At 42.3% G+C, this 14635-nt stretch overlaps 1 protein-coding gene across 5 annotated transcripts in view; it reads left to right on the top strand.

The window, feature by feature from the left end:
- RPS6KC1 (ribosomal protein S6 kinase C1) overlaps positions 1 to 14635 on the top strand; it is an 89170-nt gene that overhangs the window by 14766 nt on the left and 59769 nt on the right. For 4 of the 5 annotated variants that reach the window (XM_034060893.1, XM_034060892.1, XM_034060894.1 and 1 more), the window contains 4 exons: positions 3917 to 4032; positions 6041 to 6134; positions 9717 to 9776; positions 11116 to 11478. In XM_034060893.1, the coding sequence (XP_033916784.1) occupies positions 3917 to 4032; positions 6041 to 6134; positions 9717 to 9776; positions 11116 to 11478 (633 nt within the window). The remainder of the gene's footprint in view (positions 1 to 3916; positions 4033 to 6040; positions 6135 to 9716; positions 9777 to 11115; positions 11479 to 14635) is intronic. The other variant, XM_034060895.1, reaches the window with a different exon arrangement.

The following is a 14635-nucleotide window of genomic DNA, read 5'->3' as shown; positions in this document are numbered from 1 at the left end:
CATATTCTCCCATCTCACTTCTATGTATAATAACTGCTGCGTGGTTTATTTTCATTTAAAGCATTTACCTTCAGATCCTTTAATTTTTATTTTATTTGAGTATCTTTTGTGCTAGAAGGGCTTTTATTTTCAAGTTTTATTAAGATGTGTGCTCTAAATAACCTACATACAGTGCTCTGTAGAATGTACACTTTACACAGTGAGCATTGGTGGTTCTGACAGCGAAATTCGCTTGTATTAGAAGTATTAAACCTGAGCAGAATCTCAAGTTGAGCATTCAGAGTGCTATGAGATGGTGTGGAGAACTGTGATTTATTTAGAAACAACTGGGTCATGCTGTGCTTCCATATTTCATGTCAACAAAGACTTGCCACATCTGCAGAACTCAACCGCGTCTCATGTTTGATACCACAGCTTTTGATAATTATAATGTGCAAGTGTATGTATTTTCATGCTGTTACAATAGAGCTGCTCGCATCAAAGCATGGAACTTGTTAGGGGTGGGAAAAAGAAATACTCTTACTCTTTTTTAGTTCACTTGAACCTTTCCCACCCGTCTTAGAGAGGAAACATAATGAACACAAGCACGGGCATATACAATGTCCTCATAGATCCAACTGCTAAAACCTGAGTTGTTATACAGCAATTAAACAGGGGAAGTTCAGGTTAGATCTAAGGCAGAAGTTCTTCCCTGTGAGGGTGTTGAGGTGCTGGCACAGGGTGCCCAAGGAAGTGCTAAGTGCAGTGTTCAAGGCCAGGTTGGACAGAGCCTTGGGTGCCATGGTTCAGTGTAAGGTGTCCCTGCCCATGGCAGGGGAGTTGGAACTGGATGAGCTTAAGGTCCTTTCCAACCCAAACCATTCTATGATTCTATGATTATGATACCTGTTTCTGGGGAGTGATTACCCTCTCACCCTAATATGCATCAACATAATTTCTTCAGTATTTTCAACTACTTTATTTTTTGCTGGACATTTTAAGCATTCCTGTATGTTTGCTATACATAGTACTTTACCAGACTGCTGGTAAACCTATACTCAGCATGTCTTGTATCTAACAACTGTAGAAATGTACTCTAGTATGAAAAGTACTCTCCCCACCCCCAGGGCAAAAAGAAGCCAAAACCCCCAGGTGATGTTTTTAGCAGTGAGTCAGAAAGATGATTCACATTATATAGCTTAGATAAGGATGCTTTGTGCATTTGAAAATACCAAATGAAATAGCATATTTAAGATTCCAACTTAAATATAGTTGGAAGCCCTTTGAGAAACTGAAACGTAAACACAAACCTTGCTGGTGTTTTGTTTGTATCTGCTTCACAAAATGAATTGTGCATTCTCTTCACAGGGATTTACATTTGGGTTTTATGTACAGAACAAGTTTTGAATGGATCATGCTGGAGAAACACCAGAACTGTACAAATGCATTTGTTATATGCCAAGATTGTAGTTAGCACTTCCTAAAGCCCTGGAAAGACACCATCACTGCGATGAAGTCACCATGTGTCTGAGAGATGTTGATTTATATGCAGCAACACCTCCTAATGTTTGAAGAGGCAGCTGGGTATCTAAGCACCTTTGAACATCTGATTGAGAAGGGTGATAATGAAAGCATTGAGCTATCCAAGATTCCATGAAAGTACAAAAAAAGGGAGAGGAGGAAGGACTTAGGCAGGGCTGGCTGGAAATGAAGCTGCCAGCAGGATGCCAGATAGTCTGTGAACAGTATGAATTATGTTCTTCTTTCCCCCAGAAGTCCTCTACTTCTGTAAGTAGTTATCCTGATAGTGTATCATGATGCTGATGAGCTGGAAAATGTGACAGTGACTAATGTTTCAATGGCTCTGTTCAAACGTGTTTTGTTTTCAGCTCAGCTTCCTAAGAAAATAACCTTATGTAATTGTGCTGTCAAAGTCAAACCTCTTACTCATGTGGCTAATATCAGCTAATTATGAGTGGGGGTGCAGGTGCAAATGTAATTCTATTTCTCTAAAGTCTGAGGAACACCAACTGAGTGAGAAGCTTGGTGGGGCTACCAAGGGCCAGGCAGGCTCATCCCCATGAGGTCTGCAGCTGCCTGGGCACTTGGTGAGCCCTGCCAGGCTGGTCCTGGCATGTCCATCTGGTGCCCACTGGAAGTACTGGCATGATGTGGATGAGGAAAATGAGTTTTTCTTGGGTTTGATGAAGTAGGATGGGGAAAGGTCCCTGGGAAATCAGGAAAAATCTCTGACAGAATTACTTCATTGTGGATGCTTCCTGTTTCTGGCCTTGTTAGGTGTTTGCTACTTTACTGTTGCATTATAACAGCATTCATGTCATTTTGTAGATTCATTTAACTGGCCCATGTTGCTGTGCTGTACTGAGGGGAGCTGATGTCCTGTTTTGCATGGGATGAAACAAAAGTTTTAAGGCACCCCAGTGTTGCTCTGAAGACACAGGAAGTTTGAGCAGTTTAATGAGCCTGATTTCAGTGTTGCCACTCAACATGGTAGCATTGCCTTTGCTGCTTTTTTGCTTGCTTGTTGCTTGCTCTTTTGTATGGCTTGCTAATGTTTGTGCAGCTGAAAGGGCAGGGTGAACAAGTCACAGAGCTGATCCAGCTGCAAATTAGTCCAATGATATCTTTTCTTTCCCAGAAAAATAACCCCCAAAAGCTTTGTTTGTGATCTTGGATGTGTGTGTCTTTCTAGTGTTATTTTCCTTTTTTCTGGTACCACATGGGCAGGAGCTATTTACTTGGAGAATTTCTGGAAAGAATCCTGCTTTGATACTTTCTTCTGGGATTAGTTTTTTTTTTGCTTGCTTGCTCCAAGTATAAATGAATTTTGCTTTTTGTATTCAATCCTTCTTTTGTCCTCTTCAAAGGTTAATGCCACAGAGCTGTCACAGGTGGTTCTTATTTTTCCCGTCATGCTGTTACAGCAATACTGTTTCTTGAACTTGTCTTCCCAGTCCTTTTTTCCCCTCTGTATAGCTGTTCCAGTATCTGTTCTGTCCTCCTCCAATTATGACTGTTAACCTCTGCCCTTTTTCTTTTGTAAACTTGTAACTATTTCAACAACAAAGTGATGTTGATATGAAAAGCTAAAATAAGTTGTGTGCGATTGTGAAGAATGTGAATTTAAGGTAGTGATCCAAGGGTTTTCTCCTGAGAAACAAATCTCTTCAGGTGAACCATGGGATTGTTTGTTAAAGATGGGTTTTTTTTCCTAATTGGAATGTCTTGGGTGCAGGGTAGGAAAAAGGGAAGGATCATATGTTGTTAGTAAATGAGCTGCTTTCCAGCTCTGTTTACCTCTTGAATCCAGGAGGAGATGAGTCCTTGTCTGCATGGAGCTACTTCAGAGGAAAGCTTCAGTGCCTGGTAGCAGGGCTTCACCATCTCCCCTTCACTTTGTCTCCTCCATAACTGGCACCTTGGAAATGATGATCTGTTTGGGGGCTTTTAGCAATACTTTGTTTACTATCCGCTCATATTGTGCGTTGTTCTTGAGACTATGTGAAGATTGCTCAGCTCCTTCCAGGATTCGGGCCGTAATCAAGGCTGACACTGACTGGCATATTGTCAAATTGTGCGCGTCTCATTTATTGTTAGATAACATTGGACATCCGTTAGTGTCTCTTGGCTAATGAAGACTGTTGCCTCCCATATTCTTATGATGAGAGGGCGAAGGATTCTTGTTGTAGCTGCCAGCTTTCATCATCCGAGTGGATTGCAGAAGACGGGACTCTAGGGACAATTGAGAATAGGAAGTTTGAAGATGCGCTATGTTCTCCTGACGCATTGGAATGTCTTTCATAGACTCAGGGCATTGTCTCCAGAAGGTTGCTTTTGCCTTGTGTTTTCTTTATTGTAGTTATTACAGCAAATAACTGTGTACTTGTAAAACTGTCAAGCTATGTGTCTGTTCCAGGGCGATTTGATGAAACCGTGATTGAAGAAAGAAGGCAATGTGCTGAAGATCTGTTGCAGTTTTCAGCCAACATCCCTGCTCTCTACAACAGCAAACAGCTTGAAGACTTTTTTAAGGTTTGTTAGTATTTGCAGACGTATTTGCTTCTTGCTGATCTGAATAAAATACAGTGCTGATTCTGCTTTACTTCATAAACCGCGGTGTGACAGTGAGCTGATGTGACATGATTTGAGAAGGGACTGCAAGTTTTCCGTTCACTCTGGAAATGAGGCTTAAAACCCTCCTCATGCTACATCTCTACAAGGTGGAAAGCTTTACAGGAGCTTCAGGTGAAAGGATTTGGAATTCTTGTTTATTGAATGATGAGCAAAATCCAGGATGTTAAATCCAGGTGTTCAGTGGGAAGTTACACAAATATTGTCACTGTTTTCTATGTTTTATTTAAGCATTCATAGTTTCAAACCAAAAGAAGGAAGACTCTCTAGATTTCGTATGACCTATTATGGATTAAGTTCCATGACAGGAAATCTGGTCATTTTGTTGCTTGTACGGTGTTGTAAATGTGCTGCTTGTACAGTGTTGTAAAAACCACTCTCCAAAACAACCATAAGTTGATCTGGATTTCCTCCTCATTACATCTGAAGCAGTTTGTTTTCAATAGTTCTTTCAAACCTCTTTATTTTTGGTAGCTTACTCCAACATTCTGCAAGCACATAAACATAAATTTACATGTAAACATGATAGTAATTCCCTGGAATTAAGGGCATGCTCATCTGGCTGGGATGGGACTAAGTGTATTCGTGTGTAAGTATGTTTAAATGATACATATGCTAAAGCAAAATGAGAGCAAAGCTTACAAATCTACTTGTTTTCATGATGCAGAGTTCTTTAAACTATCTAAAGTTCTTAAAGCTTTGGTGGCAACAGAGATTGAGAGTCTGAGTTAGGATATTTTGCTTTTCACTTCATTTGTATTTGCACTTTTCAGTTCTTAGGAAATACCTCCGTGTTTTCAGAGCTCTCTTCCTCTCCTTTGCTCAACCAAAGTATTCGGTTTAGCCTTCCAATGGATCTTCTTGGGCTTTGCAAGGGAATGAATAAAACTAGCAAGACATCAGTTTTTACAGGAGCGACTGTGCTAACAAGGGGAATTATGCAAGTGTAATAATTTAGGCTTATTTGTCAGCTGCAGTTGTATCATTTTCCTGTAGGAAAGCCTTAGGTTTTGATCTGTCACCAGCACAGCTGTGTCCTTTAGCTCTGCCCAGGGGTGGTTTTGTGCCTTTTCAGATCGCTGTGCAAATAGCCATGGAGAGAGAGATTTGGACAATGAAGTCTTAGAAACAACTGAGTGGAGTGCTGTGTGTATCTGTGTAGTATAGACTCCAGAAAAACTGTCTGGCTAGTATGAAGATGTCCTGGGCTAGTTGAAGATATATTAGCAATGCCCATTTGTGATAGTGCCTTGGAAATGGTGCAGTTTCTATTGAAGTTGTATGGGAAGTATGCACCTGACATGTGAAGCAGAAGTTTATAAAAGAAATATTTAGGTGCTTTCTTGTGCAATCAGTTGTTCCTGTTGTTACTTCAGTTACCTTTGATTCCTTTCAGGCTTGGGAGGGAATAATGTCCACCTCCTAGGCTGGGATGGCCTTATCTTCCCTCTGTGTCCAGTTTTGACTAGGACGGGACTCAAGATAGTGGGTCATGGGTGGGACATTAGTCTGATGTGCAAACACTCTGGTGTGGGAGACCTGCTGAGCTTGGGAACACCATTGAAGAGCACAGAGTGTATGTACCACAAGAAAGGAGGAACATCTATGTTTTCTCCCTGTTAAACTATGGGATTTCAGGCAGACCTGCTGCAGCCTGTTATGGCTCGGGAATCTGAAGCTGCAGTAGGCTGACTGTTCAGATACCTGGACAGTCTGTGGCAACCAGACATGGCCTAACCAAAAGCCTGTATTTAATTTTGCAGTCTTACAGAGTTTAACTAAAAACATTAACTTTTGAGTAATGGAGCATTCACTGGTTAGGAAAGTTAATTTTGACTATTACTTCTATGTAGTGAGACTTTTCATAGAGCACAGTAGCTAAATAATCCCTTTCCTTCTTTCTTTGCAGGGTGGAGAGGTGCATGATGGCTCTGAACTGATCGGTCCTGTTGAGCCTCTGGCTGACTCTCTGACTGACAACCTGTCTGACTGCAGCTCCGAAGGTTTGCTTGCTTTTCCCACATAACCCTATAATGTGATCTGTTTTAAAGCAGCGAGTCCAGAGTAGGCCATGGAGATGCTCCAAGGGTGGTATATCCTCTGCAATGGAGATGGGCTGAGAGACCGGGGCTTGGTCAGCCTGGAGAAGAGAAGGCTCCTTAAGGGGAGACCTTAGAGTAGCTCCAGTGCCTAATGGGGCTGCAGCAAACCTGGAGAGGGGCTTGGCCAAGGGCCTGTAGGGACAGGACAAGGGGAATGGCTTTAACCTGCCAGAACAGGGGAGACTGAGCTGAGCTCTCAGGCAGAAGCTCTTCCCTGTGAGGGTGCTGTGATTGCATTTCCTTAGCACAGTGTGAAGATGGATGCGCTGACTTGGATACCATGTGTAGAGTGAAGTGGCACTTCACTTGCAGTAAATGATAGTATACCTAGAAGGTAGGGTCAGTCAGCCCAAATAAATGCTGTGCTGGGGCTTCTTACCTGCTTCTGGAGCTGAGCTAGCTAAAGCATCTCTGTGTGTGATCTCTGCAAAGCACCATGCAGCTTTACAGATAGTGCAGGGGTAAAGGCTGGACTTCATGACCTTAAAGGTCTTTTCCAGCCCAGTTGATTCTCTGATTCTGTATTTATTTCTGAGTTATGTTTTGGTCCTTGTGTCTTCCAAAAAATTCTTTTCCAACTCTTCAGATTATTATTTGGAACTATTTTATACTCTTGTACAAATACACATTATTATACAAACATGCTTAGTTGGGAGGGGGTTTGGTCTTAACTACTTCAGTTCCTCTGGTCTTTCTGGAGTAGAACTTGCTTTAGCAAAACTCTGGTTGAATAACAGGAACTGCTTGTGTTTTCTAATAGGGGTTGGTTTATTTTTGGTTTGAGGTTATACGCCACTTGGATCTCTTTCTGTCAGTAACTTTGTGCTTAGCTATAGAATGCATCCTACTTGGGCAGCGAGTTCTGTGTTTTGTTTTGTAGTTATCTTCTATGAGGTTAATAAAATAATGCACCCACAGTGTGTTGTTCTGTGAAGGGAAAGGTATAGAGCTGTTTAATTACATGGGGTAGTAATGGTAAATGCTGGTAACTAGTTTTACAGGAGCACTGTTTCTGTGAAATGAACATTGCAGGTTCTGACAATGCCCTCGCTTTACACTGTGCTTTATAAGAGTGCTTCAGAAAATGCTTCATGTGAATGTTTCTCTTCTTTATTCACAAGGGCCTCATTTTGAGGAGAAAAACATTTCCTTTAGGTGAGATAAAATAATGAAAGGAAAAAAAATGCTGTAAAGTGGAAAAAAAACCCCTCTTTAATACCCTTATTCTGAGTCTGCTGGAGTGCTTTTAGGGGATGCTTGCCACAGCTTAGGGGATGCTTGCCACAGCTGTGAGCACAGGGTTTCCTGATGCCGAAGGGGACTTGTGGAATTATATTTCCTAAAACCCCATGTGTCTTCCAGCTCCAATTTTCTCATGTTTGACACCAAATTTTGAGCCGGGGTTAGACCAGGGACAGAAGGAAACCTTTGTTTTCAGGGCCTCTAGATGGCAGTGGCAATACTCAGCTCTGTGTCCTCTCCCGCATTAATGGTGGAAGGTGCAAACTGATGGGGGTAGAAATGTTTTTGTACCTAGATAAGCGAGAAGTATCTTGCTTGTAAAAGGAGCTTGGCACCTCATGCTTTCAGAGGAATCTGCTTTTCAAGAGGCTGGGTTACCCAGGCTTTCCTCTCATTCCTGGAAACTCTGTTTGCTCCCCATACGTGAAATTGCACAAGGCACAGACAAGTACAGGGATTTATGTTTGATTTCAGCATCATTGTACTCATCCAATATTCCTGACAGTCACTGTCTTCTTCTCTGGGTGCATGCTATAATGGTCAAAGGTGCAATATCCTCTCCAAAAGCCTTTCTATGCAAATAGCCAGATTCGTTAGAGTTCAGTTGAGAGCCTCATCTTTTTTTTTCCTCACTGCCCGTTTCCCTGCCTCCTTCTGTTTTACTGTGTTCACATTGTCTTCCCAGAAACAAGCGTATGCAGTTCAGACTGTTCCTACCCCTTGGGCTGACTGGAAGCCCCATGGCTGTGGTTGCGTGGTGCCAGACCTGGCCCTAAGCAAAGTTTATTAGCTCAGGCTCTGTGCCATGCTAGCTGTGTTCATACAGCTTCTGGTCAAGTTGGCTGCAAGAGAAGAGCAAACATGATTTTGTTTGGAATGGAGGGAGGAGAGCTTGGGTCTGTGTGGATTTGCTCTAATTCATCTAGTCTGGATGAGCAGCACACACTTCCCATGAACTCCCAGCTTTCCCATTCATTCTGCCTGTCCTCTTTGTCCACCAGTTCTGCTTCCACCTATACGTTCTCTGGCTAGCAGTTTCTGTTCACTGAGCAAAATAACTTGTCTCCTTTAAATGTTATAAATACTCAGTCCTCTGCACCCATATTTGACACTGCCGTCCCTAAAACGGGCAGGTGAATGGCCCATTTTTAATACCCTACTTAATGAATCTCCTATCTTCCTCCAACTGTTCTGTTGTGAAGTTGCCTTCTTTCTTGCAGGGCTTGGAGCTACACCAGCACTTTTCTTCTCTGTGTAGACACTTTATGTCCATCCCTTAAAACATCAGGAGCACTGTCTTCTGTGCACCCTGTCCCCTGCTCTCAAGCAGTCTTGAGGCACCATCACTGGCCATTCCTTTTCAAAGACTGGCTGGTAATCTGCTCTCCATCGTGTCTTTTCCCTCTCACTCATGTTAAAGGAAAAGCAGCGCTTTGCTCCTTGTGTCCCTCTTCCATAAATTGTAAGCTCTGAGGTTGCAAAATCCAGAAGAAAGTTGCATTACCTGCCCTTGAGTCAGCTCCTTGCTTCTGCCACATACTTTATGAAGATAAGTCAGGACACTTTATCTGATAATGGGGGTTAAACTCTCTTGATAATACAGAAGGAAACGGATACCAGTTGTTAGCTCAGAATTTACTTTCTCCGTGTGTACACCCTGCTAAGTGTCTTGACCTTGTTGCCTGTTTTATTGCCTCAGTGGCTACCTGTGCCAAGGTGATAAAACAAACTGTTACTTGATATCCAGGTGGCACTGCCAAATTCATGGCTTGCTCCATATGTCTCATGCAGGGTACTATTCTGGAATGACAGTTTTGAGACTGAAGGCTGGCTTTTTTTCCCCTGCCTTGATGTATAGGTCCTAGCTTTGAAGGCTCTCCTGTTTTAAGTCTCCTCAGCTGTAAACCATCAGAGCAGTGAGAGATAGGGATTAAAGTGCTGCTGCTATTGAAATTAGGTGAGTTGGAGGGCTGAGGTTTGAATTAGCTCCCCCTGAGCAAGCACCTGTGTTTTGGTTTTTAACCACAGAGGCAATGAGAAATGGCAAATCTAATACCAGTGTCACTGTTTTAATGGTGTGTTACCAAGTGGATCTCTTTGACCAGCTATCAGAGATTAGTTTCATATTACGTACTTTTACCTGTAGTACGGTTGTGCCCTTTCATTTTGATGGCAAGTGGACATCTAATCTGTTGTACAAAAGAATGTCAGAAACATTTTTGTCCTTCTTGTCCTTTTCAGTTCGAAAGGATTTAAGTGGGCTGGATGACGTGACGCTTACGAGCCAGTCGGAATGTGGAGGTGAGATCTAGAAGTTGTTTCCATTGCATTTGTGGCCTTTAAATTATTAGAAAGTCGTAATTATGAGTGAATGCTTTTTGTGGATAATAATCTCTACAGAATGAAATGGTGTATGTGTAAAATGTCTTTGTTGCCATTTATATTCAAATAAGCCTGTGAAGTTGCTAGTGGTTCAGTTACTGGAGGTCAGCTTGCAGTAAGTATATGTACTTCTAGCTTATAGCAAATGCAGAATAAAATGTGTTTGCTCAAATTTCAGTGAAAGAGGTGTAAGCTAATTCATTTTACCACATGGTAGCAGTAAAGAAGGCTATACAAGGTAGATGTGAGTTAGAATGCTGCATGATCCTGCCCCTCTACTTTGCTCTGGTGAGACCCCACTTGCAGTTCTGGTGTCCTCAGCATAAGAAGGACATGGAGCTCTTGGAGCAAGTCCAGAGGAGGCCATGAGGATGCTCAGGGGCTGCAGCACCTCCTGTATGGAAACAGGCTGAGAACATTGGGGCTGTTCAGCCTGGAGAAGAAAAGGCTGCGTGGAGACCTCAGAGCAGCTTCCAGTGTCTGAAGGGGGCTACAAGGATGCTGGAGAGGGGCTCTTCATCAGGGACTGCAGCCATAGGACAAGGGGTGATGGGTTCAAAGTGAAACAGGGCAAGTTCAGGTTAGATCTAAGGCAGAAGCTGTTCCCTGTGAGGGTGCTGAGGTGCTGGCACAGGGTGCCCAGAGAAATGGTGAATGCTCCATCCCTGTCAGTGTTGAAGGCCAGGCTGGATGGGGCTTGGGAGCAGCCTGGTCTAGTGTGAGGTGTCCCTGCCCATGGCTGAAGGTTTGGAACTGGATGATCTTAAGGTCCTTTCCAACTGTGATGCATAAGCTGAGGGTAACTCTGTTGTAAGTCTAACTCCTGATTTACTGGTTTTGGAATGCTTCATCTTAGTGATTTAAGACAGTATGTTGGGATTTCCTACAACAGTAATTTGGTTCCTACAGATTGACTTTTCTAATAGCAATTATGCAGAAAAGGTTAGTTTTGGTAATATCCTGGAGCCCACAGTGAGCAGGATTTGGAAGTTTTAATTGGGTATTAGATGTTGGTCTTTTTGTTACCAATATTATAATGAAGACCAGTTGTTCTGGTCTTCAGAACTGTTTCTGTGGGTACTAAAAAAAGTAACTGTTAAGACTGTTTTACATGCAGGGAACTTGTGTGCATAAAGTCTCAGGAAGTTGCATAAGTGAGAATAAAGCTAAAGTCTTTGGATGGGATAAAGAATTCTGGAGGTTCCTAAGGTATATGAGAGATCTAGAGTAATGGATGTCTTTCTAACTGTGTTTTCAGGCTTCTCCAGTGACAGCGACCTGATCTCTCTAACAGTTGATGTAGACTCTCTTGCTGAGTTAGATGATGGAATGGCATCCAACCAAAGTTCTCCCAGTAGAGCTGCTGGCCTTTGCCTTTCTTCTGAACACCCAGTACAAAGCACACTGGCACCTGAGCAGGAGTGGAGCAAACCCGAAGGAGAAAGGGAAAGTCATGGTTTGTTTTCTGGAAGCTTAAAACCCAAACCTGGCAAACAAGATTACCTGGAAAAAGCAGGAGAGCTGATAAAACTGGCCTTGAAGAAGGAGGAGGAAGAAGATTATGAAACTGCCTTCAGCTTTTACAGAAAGGGGGTTGATCTGCTTCTGGAAGGTGTTCAAGGTATGGATCTCCCCATTATCTTTGCCTTACCTTTGGTTACTTGTATTTGTTTATGGTGTTTCCTTAGTTAACATCAACTTACTGTGTTACGAAGAGGTGAAGTGAAATGCAGAATGGTTTGTGTAGCTTTCATGTGCCTGATAGCTGCTGTGCATACAAGAGAGAAATCTTTCTCTGTAAGACTGAATGATAATTTAGGGTCTCTTCTTCCAAGTGTCAGCTATCTCCTCTTTGGAAATTGCAGCACAACCTTCGACTTGCAGGTAAGTAACAAAGTGCTTCACTTTTGCCTCTTTCCTTTTTATTAGCTAGTCATTTATTAATATGTGGCACTTGCAGCACTGTTGAAACATTATTTAATTTACATGCTTAAGTGAGGATTAATTATCCCCATTTTACGCATGGGGAGAGGCAGACTCAGGTTAACTTCCCAATCACAACAGGATTAGCACTATTCTTGGCTCACAGCCTCTTAGCGTCTTCCACTAAACTGTTCTCCTTTTGTAGCTGAAGAATGCATGCAAACTACCAACTTACATTCCTGCACTGCTAGAAGAGAACAGGATTCTATATTCTTTTTTCCAAAGCTTTTGGTGTGTCAGTATATCTCTGCCAAAGCTACTGTTAATGCACCAGATGCAACTACATGCAGGTTTCTGTGGTGTGTCCTTGCACCTTGTCAGCCAGGGAACAATTTCCCCCCCCTTCCATTTCTAGTTCTTGAGAATCTGGTGATAATCTCATATATTTGCATTTTGTCCAACAATGGCTTAAAACTATAAAGCACAGGAAAAGATTTGTTCTTTCCTGGAGTGATTTCAGCGCCTGTGTATTGTATTGTCTGTCCCACACAGATCAAATGAGTGAGATTAGAATTGTGCCTTTGTTTGACAGTATACAGCACAGATGCATTATGCTGCTCCAGATCTGAACTCAAATGCTAATGTACCAAAGCACACACAAGCAGAAGCCTTTGCTGCATCTCAGTATGATGCACAGCAGTGGTCTAGACCCTCTGAGCAGTTCTAGGAATGGAAGTTACCTGCTGAGCTGCTGTAATGGGGCCTAGCAGAAAATAATGGATAGGTTACTGATGAAAATTAGAAGTGTGGTCCAAGATATGTGCACAGCCTTTGCTTAAATGGTCTTGTATGTTTGGCAGAAGTAAATCCACTCTTCCTTTTGAAGTCCCGGTGATGTCAGTAGGGTGGCTGCTTTGCTGTTTGTTGTGGCTTTTCAATAGCATCCTATCTTTCTTTGCCCATGTTGTCAAAATGCTTTTCATTCCTGATGCTGAATGTGCTGGCAAACCTTCTGTTGGAGAGCTCAGCTATTCTTTCTTGTCTAACACACTTCTTCATAGACCTGTGTGCCATTCAGGTATGGTCTTCTGAATATCCAGTTTCATCATAAACACATCTTCTTACCATGATGCAAGGCTGCGTGATGCAGGTTTAAACTGACAGTTCAAGTTTCAGCTTCAAAAAGCTCTCTTTATTGAACTGTTAGGGCATGAACACAGGGAAGGCTGTCATAAATCAGTTGAGCTGTGGTAACTGTGCATGCATAGTTGAGTTGTGGCAGTGGTTAAACCTGTTGGCTTTGAATCCATGGTAATCCTTTTGGTAATAGGTTTACCTTGAAGTTGTGAAAGGTTTTTCTTGCATGTGTTGTAGAAGATTTGTTCAGCTGCTGCACACTAACTTGTTAAACTAGATTGAGTTGGGCTTTTTGCTTAATTTGCTAACACTTCTTCCAAGGACTTCTTCACTGTCGACTAGACAGTCATCCAGCTACCTCAGACAACTGCTAATCCTTCACTCTTGCCCACTGGCATCCATGCTTGTCAGGATATGAAAATACCAAGGAGTCCTAGAAAAGTGTGGTATTCTGTGCTGTTTCCCTGATTCCACTCGGCTAGTACAGTGGAGGTTACTGATAAATGTATTAATAAATGATGGTACCTCTCTGTGTGTGTATATGTGTTCTGGATGGATGTAGAGCTGTATAGCCAACACCTGCAACTTCAGTGCGGTCACCAACATTGCGTCTGTACTGTACAGGATTGGAAATAATGGGAATGCGTTGCTTTTTAACTGACATCTTATCCTTTTGGAACATAAATATACACAGGCTAGTTCCTAGCAGTCAGCTCGTTTTTACTCCTTTCTCTGTGTTACCCTGCATGGCTGTGAAGGTGGAAAGCAAATGAATGTTCATCCTCTGCTGGGTACTTACACTAGATTTGGGTAGATCAGCTCATTTTGTGTCCTGTTCTCTTTGGAGCTTCTGGAAGCTGGCAGGGAGGCTGCGATGCCTTCTTTATAATGACAGGGCTGATTCAAATGCCTTCCTAAAATACATGCCTTCTCAGGATCTATGAGGACAGCAAACCCCCACCCAAACCAACAAAACCCCATGAATAACTATCTGTATTGCACTTCAAATTCTAGCTGCTTTGTGAAGGTGCTATGTCTAGCATTGATATGTGAATATTCAGTGTACGTTGCAATAAATCCCCCCCTTAATCATTTCAGCTATGTAAATGCCTCTAGTTACGTATTTCACATGGATAATAATGTGTTTCTTTCAAAGATAAGGATGGTGCAATTGTTACAAAAAGCCTCTGGTCTTTTGCCATTGATTATTTTCAGCCTAAATAAGCCTTTGTGGTATCTAGAAGTGGAACACAGCGTTCATGTATACTTACACACATAAAAAGTGACATTGCCTTTCAGTATACAGCCCTTGCAGATTGTGTGGACTCTAGAACGGACTGGCCTTTTGCATGGAAAATGGTAATACATGTTTTTGCCACATGGTGGCACCAAGAAAATAGAAATTGAGACCTAAAAATGGGAATTGGGAAGTGTAACAGGGAAATGCCCTGGGAAAGAAAAGAAATATCCCCAGTTCTCTGTGCTTGAAACTTCTGTCTGAATAACCTCTGAACTGTAGTGCCTCTAAGTTGGTGAGGTGTATCTGAAAGATAAGGGTGTCTCTGTTGTCAGCCCTTCCTTTAAGCTTGGTACAAGTTCTCCTTAAGGCTTCCTCATCAAAATCATGTCCAAGCAAGTCTATAAACTGACAGTAATAAACTTGTGTTGTTCAGTTTGAAGTAGCTGGCTTCCATAAGGGCAGTTGGAGTGCACTTGAA

Source organism: Melopsittacus undulatus, chromosome 3 (genome assembly GCF_012275295.1).
Source record: "Melopsittacus undulatus isolate bMelUnd1 chromosome 3, bMelUnd1.mat.Z, whole genome shotgun sequence".
Lineage (NCBI taxonomy): Eukaryota > Metazoa > Chordata > Aves > Psittaciformes > Psittaculidae > Melopsittacus > Melopsittacus undulatus.
Note: the sequence above shows the minus strand (reverse complement) of the source record. Positions and strands in the feature narration are given on the sequence as shown.